Source organism: Myotis myotis, unplaced genomic scaffold (genome assembly GCF_014108235.1).
Source record: "Myotis myotis isolate mMyoMyo1 unplaced genomic scaffold, mMyoMyo1.p scaffold_m19_p_1, whole genome shotgun sequence".
Taxonomy (NCBI): Eukaryota; Metazoa; Chordata; class Mammalia; order Chiroptera; family Vespertilionidae; genus Myotis; species Myotis myotis.
In genome coordinates this window covers 72,450,715-72,464,346 of record NW_023416313.1, presented here as the reverse complement: position 1 = coordinate 72,464,346, position 13,632 = coordinate 72,450,715, and the positions used below count along the sequence as shown (strand labels likewise).

At 41.3% G+C, this 13,632-nt stretch overlaps 1 protein-coding gene across 11 annotated transcripts in view; it reads left to right on the top strand.

Annotated features, from left to right (window-relative positions):
• The window catches only part of CELF2 (CUGBP Elav-like family member 2), a 559,234-nt gene extending 547,664 nt beyond the window's left edge, over positions 1-11,570 (top strand). For 8 of the 11 annotated variants that reach the window (XM_036341307.1, XM_036341299.1, XM_036341281.1 and 5 more), the window contains 3 exons: positions 2,502-2,645; positions 6,033-6,204; positions 7,555-11,570. In XM_036341307.1, coding sequence (XP_036197200.1) covers positions 2,502-2,645; positions 6,033-6,160 — 272 coding nt within the window. In that variant the 3' untranslated portion in view covers positions 6,161-6,204; positions 7,555-11,570. Of the gene's footprint in view, positions 1-2,501; positions 2,646-6,032 lie in introns of all 11 variants that reach the window. The other 3 variants (XM_036341344.1, XM_036341358.1, XM_036341273.1) reach the window with 2 other exon arrangements.
• The last annotated feature ends 2,062 nt before the right edge of the window (positions 11,571-13,632 follow it).

The window sequence follows — 13,632 nt, the reverse complement described above, 5'->3', positions numbered from 1 at the left end:
TCCCACCTAAATACCCTCTGGCCTCTTTCATACCTTCCCAAGCTTGCAGGAGGCAAATCTCACACACACACACACACACACACACACACACACACACACACCAAGTAGGAAGAGCTTCTGACACCCAACAGGAAGCCAGTGGTCTGATAGAAACCCCCAGGGCTTTATAGAAGTGCCGTATGAGAACCACAAACATGAATAACAACCAGCTGAGAGCAACAGTATAACACTCAAAAAAAAAAAATTTTGTTATTGACCATTGGCGTCTATGGCAGTAGCTGCCTTTCTTGCACCCAAGAGAGGTTTTCCTTGTTGTCAACTTTTTTTTTCATTTTAGTGTTAACAGTGTTGATGGGAAAAAATGGGGTGGGGGGTCTGTAGTAGGAGATGGTGGCACTTTTTTTTTTTTTAAATATATTTTATTGATTTTTTACAGAGAGGAAGGGAGAGAGATAGATAGTTAGAAACATCGATGAGAGAGAAACATCGATCAGCCGCCTCCTGCACATCTCCTACTGGGGATGTGCCCGCAACCCAGGTACATGCCCTTGACCGGAATCGAACCTGGGACCTTTCAGTCCGCAGGCTGACGCTCTATCCACTGAGCCAAACCAGTTTCGGCGAGATGGTGGCACTTTTGAGAAAGTGATGACTAAGAAGACAAGCTTCCTTGGGTTGACCTGTCTTCATTTTTTTCTTGGGCCCCTTTCTGGCAGGAAGGGACACATTCAGAGTGTAGCGCAGCCTAGCATGCCAGGATTGTGCACATAGACAGTAAATTTGCACTTTTCTCCCCAAGCTTCAGGAGGTGAGATGACCTCACAATTCAGATTAGGTACCATTAGTCCTCATCTGTGAGTTTGGCTCTTTTATTTGTAAGGAACATCCAGATGTGCCCATATGTATACTGCAAAGGATGGGTGTGGCAGAGTGCATTCAGAACATCCTTTTCCAGTGTTTTGGTTCTACATCTATTCACAGTTCGCATTTTTAAGAGTTTTCTTAACCCAGGAAACATTTGGGGATCAAAGCCTGCAGCTGTGTCCCTTCACACCCAGACTGCCTCCTTTGCCCTGGGGGGATGTGTCCCTGGAAATGTGAGTGATGCTGCAGGTAAACTGGTCACGCTGACACTTAAGAAGTTCTCGTGTCCAGCTTCAGAAATGTGCTTCAAGAAGGTTTCCAGCGAAAAGCTCCTTTGTTAGAACACCCACTTTATGAAATTTTTTTGTAGAAAGAAACTGGTTTAACTTTTCTTTGCAAAGATATTCATTCCTTTTTTTTTTTTTTTTTTTGTACAGAGTTCTTTTACCCCATTTATATTTCTTTGACTCATTCCCATGGACTCCCTCCCCCACTGCAGCCTATTCCCTGGGCTTCTCAGTGGGGCCGCCAGTCCTGGGTCCTCTCCTGGGAATGCCAGTTAAGGTTCCGTGAACCAACTGCAGAGGTTACTTCACCAATTTTATGAACTCCCTTCCCTCCCAGACACCATGACTAGAGGCATCCCACTTGGGGCCTCTCCAGACCCTCTGGGAAAGAATGTGCCACTAGCCCCAGCACCCTTTGAGCTGGAAAGCATTCTTGCCTATTATATATTAGAAGATAATTACCTTCTATCAGATCATTTGGATTCTCTCCTTTCTCCTCTTTTGCTCCTTTTAACCTTCAGATAGTTTTTGTGTAGGCAGCTAGAGAGGTGGGAGAATGAAATGGAAAGAACCTCTCCAGCCAGTACAGCTCACATCTTCCTCGCGCTGCCATTGTTTCTTGTATTTGTAGGAAGTGGTAGTTGAGAGTGAAGAGCCTGGCTTAGCTTAGTCTTTGACTCACTGCTGCAATTCATGCATTCATTTCCAAGGCTAATTCCCAGTGGTATAATTCCTATCACAGTTGTGAAACTCTAGCTACCTATTTTTTCCTGCCTTGACTCATTGCCAGTCATTTCTAATAAAGATGATTATTAGAATGTGTGTTAAGAGATTTGGCAAATCAAAACTGGATGGATAATTAGGTAAATGATTGAGAAATCCAAGCAGCATTACTGCTATATCCATTATTCTCAATTGCTGCAATTTGCTTAGAATGCACAGGACACTCTCTCCCCTGAGAGACACTCTATACATAGAGCCAAACACGGCCACCCAAGCAAAACCCGTGCCTGTGTTCTCCTCCCCCCTCTATCCATGTCTGCCACCTTCACCCTATGAAGGGATTGAAATATTGCTCATGTGCAGTAAGCAAATGTGACCCACAGAAGATTATCAGTGAAAAAGAAGCTATTCTTAACCAGCATTTCTGAGGAAATGATGAAAAGCTGGAGGATGTCTGCTTTCCTAAAAGACACATCAGCACATGATATTTCACCCATCCATTCCGTACTCTTTCAGCATGAGGGAAAGCGAACGCTTAGCCTGCCTGTTATTAAGGCACTCCTAAGAGGAGGCGGTGGGAACTAAGAAGCGAAGAATACCTTACTCTGATTTTTGTTTCCTCTTTAGGTCCAGAGGGTGCAAACCTCTTTATTTACCACCTTCCACAGGAGTTTGGAGACCAGGACATTCTGCAGATGTTCATGCCTTTTGGAAATGTTATCTCTGCTAAAGTCTTCATTGACAAACAGACCAATCTGAGCAAGTGCTTTGGTATGCGAAAGAAACCAAGCTAGAATATTACAGCACACCCCCAAGTGAGGAGTCATGGGAAGGAAGGTGTAAATGGCAAATATTTTAGAAGTCAGGATAGAGCCTTCCCTGTGTGGTGGTGTTTTCTGGGTCTCTGGATCCATGAAAGCAGAGTTGGAAAAGTTGTTTCATTAGAGAGAGAGACACATAGACGGAAGAGAGAGAAGAGAGAGAGAGAGAGAGGAGGGAGGGAGGGAGGGAGGGAGAGAGAGAGAGAGAGAGAGAGAGAGAGAGAGAGAGAGAGAGAGAGGAGAGAGAGAGAGAGAGAAAGGCTGTAGAAAAAGGAAGGATCTAGGAAAGTAAACCAAATGCCCATACCTTAGGTAATGTTGTATACTGTACTGTGGATATATCTTGCTACATATGTCTACTAGTTGGTCATTGCAGAGCAACAGCAGTTTCTTTAAACCTCATAGACTGAACCACAAACTCTGCCCAGTGGGAATACGTTAATGACTTGCAGTTTAGGCTGTCCTGGGACAGAATGGCACTGTGGCCACCTTACTACTAGTTCCTCACCCTGCCAGGTGCAATGTCACTGAGCCACTGTGGATGCAGGTGACACTGCACCTCAGTTCACTGCACACGAGTGCACACCTCGTCCCAGGAGCCGAGTGCTCCGGCCGCCCCCACGTGTGGCAACAGCAGCACAGGGGTGGGAGGCTGGCTGACGTAGCTCGTGATCACAGGAAGCACCGTGTTGTGCTGGGATTCTGGAACCAGAAGTCGGGATGCTGGGATCTGCAGACACTGCCTGGACGGATGCAGAGCATGCAGGTGCCGGCACTGAGGACATGGGGAGACTCGGATCCTCGGCGGCTGGCTGCCATGCCCTCTGTCCTCAGGCAGCCCAGACTTTGCCTCCCCAGGCAGTTTTTGCCCCGAGAGAGGAAGGCACTAATGCTTCACACCAGGAGGAGAGCACTCATTACATTATTGCTTGTTTCCTTTTTTCAAATCCTTGTAGTCCCCAGAGGAGTTAGAGGCCAGAACGTTCAGAGTCTCTATTACTCACGTGAGAAGCTCTGGCCCAGTTTGAGAAAGAACATTAGCTTGAGTCACCCCTCCAATTAACTAATTCGTGTTGGTAGTAGGTATTAACAGGAACATAAAATAGAATACCTATGGGCCAGTGGAAATACAAATAATATTCTATGGTATAAAGAAAAACTCCAAAGGTTGGGGGTTCTCAGACAGCCAAAACTCAAGCTTAGTATCTGGCCAACTAATAATGGGCAACCAGAATGCTTTGGTTTCTAAATCTCCATTATCATAGCATCTTTCTAATCTCTGTGCTACTGCCCAGGAAGGTCTGAAGCTTCTGTTGTTAGGGGAATTAGTATGTCAACCACTTCAGTCAGTTTTTACCCAAGTGGAAGGCTGTCAGCCTGAACCCATTACCCCACGCGGCAAGCGTGTGAACCCTGTAATGGTTCAGGAGACCGGGAAATGGAAGTGAGTTGTTACACAGAGTGAGTTTCATAACGAGCTTACCTTTGGGAGCTTCCCTGCACAGGTTTGAGCCAGACTTTTAGATTCCTCGTCACCAGACAATATCCTGGGTTTATCTGGAGATTGGAAAGGGATTGAGCTTCGTGGTTTGATTTTGAGAAAATACTGCTTTTAAAAGAGCTTATGTCACAACCCACAAGCTGCTTAACCAGTGTGTTCATAATAATGCAAGTTATAGAAACGAGTATCAGCAGACAATTGTATTAGTATAATGGATGGTGTTTTCAATTTTTATTAAAAGACATAGCATCCCATACTGAGGTTTCTCAGTGGGTCAGTTTAATTTCTTGGGGAACCAGGTTTGCTAGTCATAAGGTAGGACCCTATTTGTCATCCTAACCTCTTGGCCAGGTTTTGTTATCCATTCCACCCTTGACCCATTCCCATTCTTCAATCATCTTGCTACTTCCTGATGAAAACTCACAGGGCAAGGAGAATATCTGAGCCATTGTCTTAGATTCAAGATCACATTTATTGGGAATTAGATTTCAAAAAATGTTAACCACCATTTTGCGATATAGCCTGCCTTCGACTCATGTTTATCAGCTAAGAACTCTGCTCAAGATATATTTGTTTCCTTTTCTTCCTCCTCTAGTGTGTGAAGGAATTTTCTCTTTAACTTTAAACTTTAATAGTAGGTATATGGAGAAGCTTAACACATTAAGCGCCCTGTCAGTCACCAGTGACTGACACTATACTTTCCGTCCAGAAGACAAAACAGGCTGGGCGCTTAACATGTTAATATAGAACCGTCTGAACAGCTGATGTTCAGAACCGAAATGCAGCTCGTATGAGAGCTTCCTTTCACCACCAAAAGTAAGTAGGGACTATACAAGCTCAACACTTTTGCATAGGCATTAACTAAAGAAACCATTGCGGCACCACCACACCTGCCCTCTCCCCTCCCTGGTGCTAGAACAAACTATATGATCAGAATTGTTTCCTAATCTTTACAGAGCATCATCAGTTTTTCAAAAGCATGCCCTTTCTCTTTTGTCTTTTCTTTTCTTTTTTTTTTTTTTTTTTGGCCGTGTTGAAACAGAGGATGCTGGGAACTATGTTAGGATGGTTGTTAAGCCCTGAGCTGTTTAGACTGTTTATTTTCCAAGACTCCTGGGAATACAAGGGCAGCCATTTCCATTCTGTTGAACTCAGTGGAGCTTTGAAAATGGAAGTTAAGACAAGGAGAAAGGCCCAGCATTTCCCCTGGTTGCCGAGGTGCCTCTCAGTAATAATTCTACAATGTTAAAAATCAGGTGTAAGTTATTCTAGACTAGAGTTAACTCACTGAACCCATCCTGTAGCCAAACAGATGTAGGCTCTGTGACATGGATGAACTAGAATGAAAGCTGGCTGGGGTGTCGGGCAGCACACCCCGTTAGCCGGCCCTTCCCTTAATTATCCTGCCTTTTAGGCTCTACCTGGTTGGGACATGGGGGCCTCTGGGCCTCCCAGCCCCGCATGTTTATACTTCTTATCTGAGCAGCACTTAAGTTCCCGGGGTTCTTGCAGAAGGATTCCAAGGGACTTTAAACACAAGTGGATTTGACTGAAATCAGTAAGCAAAGAGACTAAATTTACTCAAACATCTGAGTTGGAGATTAGCTTTCTGCAGAGGGGTTTTCTCATCAAACCCAATTACCCATCCAGCTCGCTTTTTCACTGCTTTTCAGTGGCAATTTCCAATGTTGCCCCTAAAACATGCCCTGTTCACCATGGGATTGGCCCATGTAACCCACCAATTGCAGTTACACTGTGCAGGGGGCCCCGACCCCCCTTCTCTAGGCACCGCCTCTCCATCTTGATTTCTGCCTTCCTTCCCCTTTTGTTTTCCAGGTTTTGTTAGCTACGACAATCCAGTGTCTGCACAGGCTGCTATCCAGGCTATGAATGGCTTTCAAATTGGCATGAAACGCTTGAAGGTCCAGCTGAAGCGCTCCAAAAACGACAGCAAACCTTACTGATCCTAACCCCAGAGGCTCCCTGCTCTTGTTTTAGCTTTCTTAGGGTAAGTCCCACGAGCCAGCCTGTTCTCACAGGGAAGGCAGAGGAGGACCACATTGCCAACTTTTACCAAGAGAGACGATTATTTTTACAATAAGGCCTCCATTTCCCCCTCCCACCCCCAATCCAGTTCGCCATATTTCAACTTGGGCTACCTTGTTTCTATGAGTAAACTCCTCCAGTTGTGCCACTGTATTCTCCTTTGTTTTGCAATTTGAATCTCCACTTTTTTTTATTTTGCTTTTTTTTTTTTTAAAGGAAAACATACATACACAAATAAATGACATCTTGATCATTTAAAAGGCAAACAAAGGCTAATGTGCAATTCTAACTCAGAGACCCCCTGGTGCCCTGAGAGCACTGCCTGGAGAATTCACCCCCTCCTGTCCTGTTTATCCCTAGGAGGGCACCAGCTGTTTAGAGGTCAAGGTGGTGGCCTAGAGCAAGAGAAAAGCCAGGAGAAGCACTTAAAACAATACAAACGTCTTTCCACTACATTTGGTTTGTTTTAATAAGTAGGAATTTATTTTAGGGTTCAAAGAAACATGACATTTATTGGTCAGGTTATTACACTGGTTGTCTATTTTGTTATTGTTTTATTTTAGTTTTTAGAAAGGATTAATGTAAAAAAGATTTAGAGATCTGTTTCTTAAAGCTACAGGGTTTAAAAATAAAATAACAATGAATGAAAATACTTGATGTTTCTTGAAAGATAAATTTAATAATAAATAATACATAAATAATACATAAATAAAAAAGAAAGCCACAGGCCTGTAAATTTTATTTGTAAAAAAAGCATTTCTATTTTTGTACAAAATTTTTACTGCCTCAGAAATAATGGAAGTTATTTATTGCCTATTGTTAACTTATTGGGTACCTAAAGAGCAGTTCTCTGTGCTAGTTAGATCCTTTTGAAGTAGTCTCTGAAGGAATCGTTCTAGGAATGGGTTTTTTTTCACCGTTGAACCCTAGGCCTGAAGTTCATGCTTTATCCTCTTGTTGTTTGTATCTGTCTGATTATTTTGTTCGTAACTTCCATTATCTAGTTTGCAGTTCAGTTGTCTGACTTTCCCCTTATGTTACATTTGTTGAAACTGGATCCTCCCCGTCCCTTGCCAGCCCCTCACCCCAAAACACTGGGAATCCATCCCCTCTCCCTCTCCGGATGGATTCTCTTGGGGTTCCATTGTGCTGTGATAAAGATTGTTAAAGAAATGCAAATTATGTGGATGGCTAGTAGACTCCCTAATGACCTAAGATTTGCATTAGTTTTTCTCCTGCACCCTTAAGAGTGATTTTGTTGCTGCTGCGTAGACTCTGTGTAACTTTTTCCTCTCCCTTGTTTTCTCCCTAGACATCTTCATGCCTGTTAGTTCACCGTTTGCCTAGCATGTCCCTGTGGCGTCTCAAAAAAAAAAGTTTCATCGTCCCGTCATTGTTTCTGATGTCTTTCTGACCTCACATCATATTTGGTTCTCCTACTGACCTTTGATCTAGTTTGACCTTTGAAATTTGCATGTGACCTCATCTAGCTATGAATTCTGGGAAGTCAATGTGAAAAACATTGCTGCATTCATGCAAGACTGAAATTTATTATTAGAAAAAATAATTATAGAAAAAAACCTGTGGCAAAATGTTTTTCTTATTTTTTTTTTTCTTTTCATAAAACAGACTTGAAAGTATTATACAGGGATTGGCATTCTTCCCGGTCACTGGTAACAATAGCAATATGTGTCCAGGGACACAGAATGTTGGTTTCTAACAGACTACTTCCAAAAACAGTTTGAGAAAAAAACTGTCTGATTTTAAGTCTCTAGAGGTCTGTAATAGTTTTTACATTTTTCAGGCAGTGTAAAGTTTTTTGATAAGGCCATTTTAGGTGGCTCACTTTCTCATTAAGATATATATATAGAACCACTTTTTGTAGATTAGTATAAGAAAAATATTTACCCTGTTTTGGGGCAAATGCTACCTATTTGTGTCACCTTTTGCTGAACTGACTCACAGTTAGACAATCCATGGTTTAATGCACATGAAATTACCTATATTTTATACTGTTTCAATGTACAGGAGAAAGGTTACTGTAAACTGTTGCGTCGGTGCTTCTGTGACTTAAGTTGTGGTTTCATCATGAGTCTTATGGTCTTAATGTTCTTTGTTGATAAGACAAGTTTAGAATTGATTTACTTAAAAAAGAATTTCAAAAAAAAGTTGTTTGCTTAAAAAAAAAAAATTTCATGTGAGGGGGGGAAAAAAAAACTATTCCAGAATAAGTTTTGTGTTGGCTTGTAAAGCATTGATGTCATTTTTTTTTTTATTGTGGACTATTTAGATGTGTTTGTGTTCAGCAAAATGTGATTTTTTTTTTCTTTTAAAGAAAAAAAGTGAAAATATATAGTGCCAAATTCCAAAGGTACTTCCTTCCTAGAGCTTCAGTGTGTTTCTTGTGAGAAGTAATTTGATAACATGGGTATTTTATTATGTGTTTTGTATAAATCCCTAATATTTAAAAAACAAAAAACAGAAAAAAAAGAGGTTAAAAAGTTTGTTAACTTGCTATCCTGTGGTCTTGTTGCCTGAAATTGTTAATGTTTGTTATTTCTCTATGATGTTTTTTGTAAGACATTGTATAAGTGCCCATGTCTCACTTTTTTAACCACTCTGCACATCAATGCTGTGATGGCAACCTCACAATGTATTTTCTTCATAATATATGGAAACCTCTAAGGTGAGAAAGTTTTGAACTTTTAACCCTTTCTACCCAGAGCTATCTGGAATGTTGATAACTTTTATACTGTCATTTAGTTTGTTTTGGGGTGATTCTAATTTGGATTTTTTCCCCCCTACATATATCTTCTCTGAGTTGTTTTTGTCTTTACTACTTTTTTATCCTTTGGTTGAGATCCAAAAGAAAAAAACTCCACAAGGCAAACCTGCAGGAAAAATATATAAGTATCTTTAACCCTCTCTGCTTTTTTCCCCCCTTCACCATTTTGGTTTTTTTTACTTCTGATTTTTTCTGGTCATTTTTAAAAAAAGAATTCTTAATGTGCTGCTAGAATTCCTTCTGTTTAAAAACAATTTATTAAGTAAACCTTCTGAGAGGGATGGTGGGTAGATTCAGCACCTAACTAAACCTTCAATTCTGTATGCTATTGAGATCAGATGTAGTGGTATGTTCCAGTTAAGGATTTTTCATATACCTTCCAGATAGATGATGTGGTAATGGGGTAGTTTTTTGAGGTATTTTTGCTTTTGTTTCCTAAATACTCCTAATTAATATTTCTAATCAGCCATTGTGCTGGGGATTTCTCTGACTCTGTGGGCACCTCTGATAAGCAAGGTGTCTGGAGTTAGTTGAGAGTCCTTTCCCCTTCATACGTGTGTAATTTTTTAATTGAATGCATGTACTGACCACTTAAATAAAACTCAGTTCTCTGTCCCAGTTACTGACCAAATACCCAGCATCAGTTCCTGCTGCCAGTTTTTAAAGTGCCATGTTACTTTGACTTTTACTTCACGTAAACAGATCTCCTTGCTGGCCTGACAAAGCCCAGTGTCCTCCCAGCAGCCCCAATACAAACTCCTGCTCTCCTGAAAGCGGGCCCTGGAAGCTTCTTTGTCTCTAACAGAGTTCAGAAACTGCTGGCTCCCTGTCCTTCCTCCTTTTCCCACTCACCACCCCACTTGGTTTAATCTGTGTGTGGATGTGATAGCCCAGGGATGGAAAGGACTAGCCTCTAATGATGCAAAAAAAAAAAAAAAAGTTTCCTTCTTACGGCACGTGCACTTATAATGACATGATTTGTATTATCCTCACACGTGTTTACTACTGCTGGGGCCTTCCTTCATCCTTTGAGGGCTATTTTGTACTTCCTGCAGCAATCAGCTGAAACAAAAGTTATCACACACGTCTCTCTCGCGTATAGTATGTGGTGGTGTGTAGACACATGCATAGGAACACAAGAGAACACCATCTGAACTTCTTAGATTCGTTCTGAATCTCTTCATGTACCAGTCTCTACAGAGATCTCAAAACCGTTTTTTCCGATTTCTTCACTGAAGCAAACTGCCCTCCCCCTGCCCGCCTCTCTTTTCGCCCACCTGCACCTCCCCCGGGGGAATGGAGTGCAGCTGACCAGAGGCTCAGGGTGGGCACTTTGAGTTGAGTGTTTCTTATTTTTGCAGGCAACTAAGACACACGGAGTGGGAAAGTCCGTTCTTCCTGGGTTATTGGGGGTATTTTTGGCATGTTTCATTGTTCAGAAGATAACCCTCCTCAGAGACAAGTTGTTCTTTTAGTCACTTTATCTTTTAATAACAAAAGGGAAAAGCTGCAAGGGTGCAAGGGCCTGTGCCAGAAGGAAAACACACAGCGAAACTGCTTTTTTAAAAATCAAGTGTAGAGAACAGTCATTTTTAAACTAAATTAGAGAATTGTGATCCAACGGCAGTCCTTAAGGCGGAACAAGTTCATCTTTCTTTCACCGTAGGGGTTCTAATTCTTTGGCTTGTGCTACTCTGGACTCATTTTACTGTTGTTTTTATTATTATCTTAAGTGCTAATTAACAAGAAGAAATAAAATTTTAAAAAAACCTGTAGTTTCATTACCTTTTTGAATAATGTCATACAAAAAATGTATTTGTGTTTTTTTGTGCTGTGAGAATTGTTGTTTGTAGATTAATATCATTTTGTTTAGAATTACAAAATAGTTTTTAAATATTGTCTGAGAAAAGCCAAAGTTAATGCAACCTAGTGGAAACTGTAAGACCATTGAGTATTGTTTGTTTTATTGATGCATTTGGATTTTGTTGTTTGATGGAATTTGAGCCAAAAAAAAAAAAAAATGCAGGCTTTCCTATTTCTACAATTGATTGTACTTATTATGCATTTTGTACCAGTGGAACTTTTTATACTGGAGATTAAAAAAATGGAAATTTTTGTGGCTTACTCTAGTGGGCCCCCTGACAATGACTGATTTCAAGTTTGATTTCTGGTTGATAGAAAGAAAGTTGGTTTTCTTTTGAGAATTAAAAACTTTGGCTTGATTTCTTTTTTCCCTTTGCTTATATCTAGAATTAGAATTTTGTCTTAAAATACAGTGGTAAGTTTCACTTTTTATTCTGTATTGTGCAGTTACACAATAAGGTAATTAGATTTAGAAGTACTCAGTCACTTTAAGTGGATAAATGTATTAGTTAAAACTTTAGGGGTTTGCTTTTTGCTGTTTAGATCAAAGTTTTTTCTGATTCTTCTGTCCTCATTGTGAACATAACCGTGTAGTTGAAACAAACTTATTTTTGTAACGTATGTTATTGTGTGATGCAGTTTTTTGCTTCTGTCTCCAATATTAAACCATTTTCCTAATACTTGTTTCTCTCTCTGCGTGTTGTATTGTTGGTAGTCATTATATGTTGGTGATACATCTACACACCTCACTGTTTCACGTATCTGTTTTTTTCTCTATGTTGTGTAAAAAGATACAGTCGATTCCACCTAAGTGAATATCTGATTTGGGGGAAGGAGAAACTGCACACCAGTCACCTCTGGTTTACGTCCAATGGCCATTCTAACAACTGCTTCCACGATTTACACTTATTTCTGTGATTCACCTACATAACTGCCTACACATTTGCCAAGACCTTATATTCTGACCGCACTGGGAAATGTCACCTCTTCTATCCTCTTCTGACCTCTCTCCCTCCTCTTTTCACTCCCCTCTCCCTCTATCATGGGTGTGTGTATGCAGTTCTTCTTCTTGTTGTTGTTGTTCTTTTCCAGGGAGAGGAAGAGGGAGGGAGAGATAGAAGCATCGATGAGAGAGAATCATTGATTGGCTGCCTCCTGCATGCCCCCTGCTGGGGATTGAGCCCACAACCCAGGCATGCGCCCTGACCAGGAATCAAACCATGACCTCCTAGTTCATAGTGGATGCTCAACCACTGAGCCACGCAGTCTGGGCTATATGCAGTTTTTAACATTCATTTCAAACTGCTGCTGCTTTGCTGCATAACCTTAAGAAACTTCAGAAGAGAGGCAGTAGAACTTCTACCTACCCACAGTTCCAAAGGCATAATATTATAGCCATATTCTTCTTAGAAACTAATCACATTTTTAAAAGAGGTGAGCTCTCGAGGGCAGAAAAAATAAACTTACTTGGTGAATAGAAGATGTGAAAAGAGTTAAGTCTGTGTGTTGTGTCAACCAAGAGAAAGAGAGAGAGAGAAAAGTAATTTAAATGATGTATGTTTAAGAGTTAATTGAATCCAGGAGCAACTTTAATCATTAAAACTAATAAGGAAAGAAATATATCCCAGAGCTCAAATGGAAGCTCTACTCAGTGGGTGGGGTGGGAGGGGGAGGTCAAGTTCCTCAGGCTTCAGTCTTCATAATCTGTGGCCCCTTTCCAAATGACAGCCAAGAATGTCCTGTGCACCTGCACACTCCCTCCTGAAGGAAGGAATGCTTTTTAAAAAGCCTTGTCCCCTCACTAGCACCCCAACCCCAGTTATCAGAAAGAGAACTAAAGAGTAAACTAGTCCTTGTATGCCCTCTAACTGAAGCCACAGGCCCTCTGCCCCGTTCTGCCCACCTCTCATGCTCAGGAATCTGATTGCTCTCCAAGTGCTCTTAAAAGATTCCGTGATGTTTGCTCCCTGTCGTTGCTCTCCCTCCAACGCTTCAGATGCACAAGCTCTGTCTGACTCCGGCCCCCAGCACCAGGCAGCCTTCCTCTGGCTGCCAATCAGACTCTCCGTGCAGGTGCTCAGGCCTTTCACCTGGTTTCTGCAGCCCTGTGAGCCCTAGATTGTCTTTTCTAGTTGACTCAACAACCGAGGGGCCTGGTAATGTGGAAGAAAAAAGGCTCTTTCCTCCATAGGCCAAACCCTCAGTGACTTGCAGCAGCTCCAAACCTACACAGATGAGAGCTGACTTCCTGCCATTACTTCTATTGTAAATCTCATCTTAGCCTTCATCAGTTTGCCTCTGAAAAGCCACAGTTACATTAGTGGTAAAAGATGGCTAAGGGTGTGGTTTTTCTTTCCTTTTTTTGCTGGGGTGGGGGGGTGGGTGTGAAGGAGGGGAGAAAGGGAATTAGGTAAAGAGGGTGAGCAAGTGTTTATTTTTTAAATATGTAAGATTATATATATATATATATATAATCTCCATTTAGCACAAGGCAAATACTCATGCTAAGTAAAAGAAGGGAAAGACAAATCCAGTTTTTTGTTGTTCTGAAAAAACAACAAAAACAATAATTCTCCAAAAGGGACAAAAATGCTAGTTTCCTTAAGCACTCTTGACTACTGCTTAAATTCATACTTACTTGATTCTGTAAAACACCGCTGCAGTGTTAGCAAGGTGCATGCATGGCCCACCTTGGGAAATTACAGAGCTGTCCATGTTTACCTTGCTGGTGGAAGCCACCGC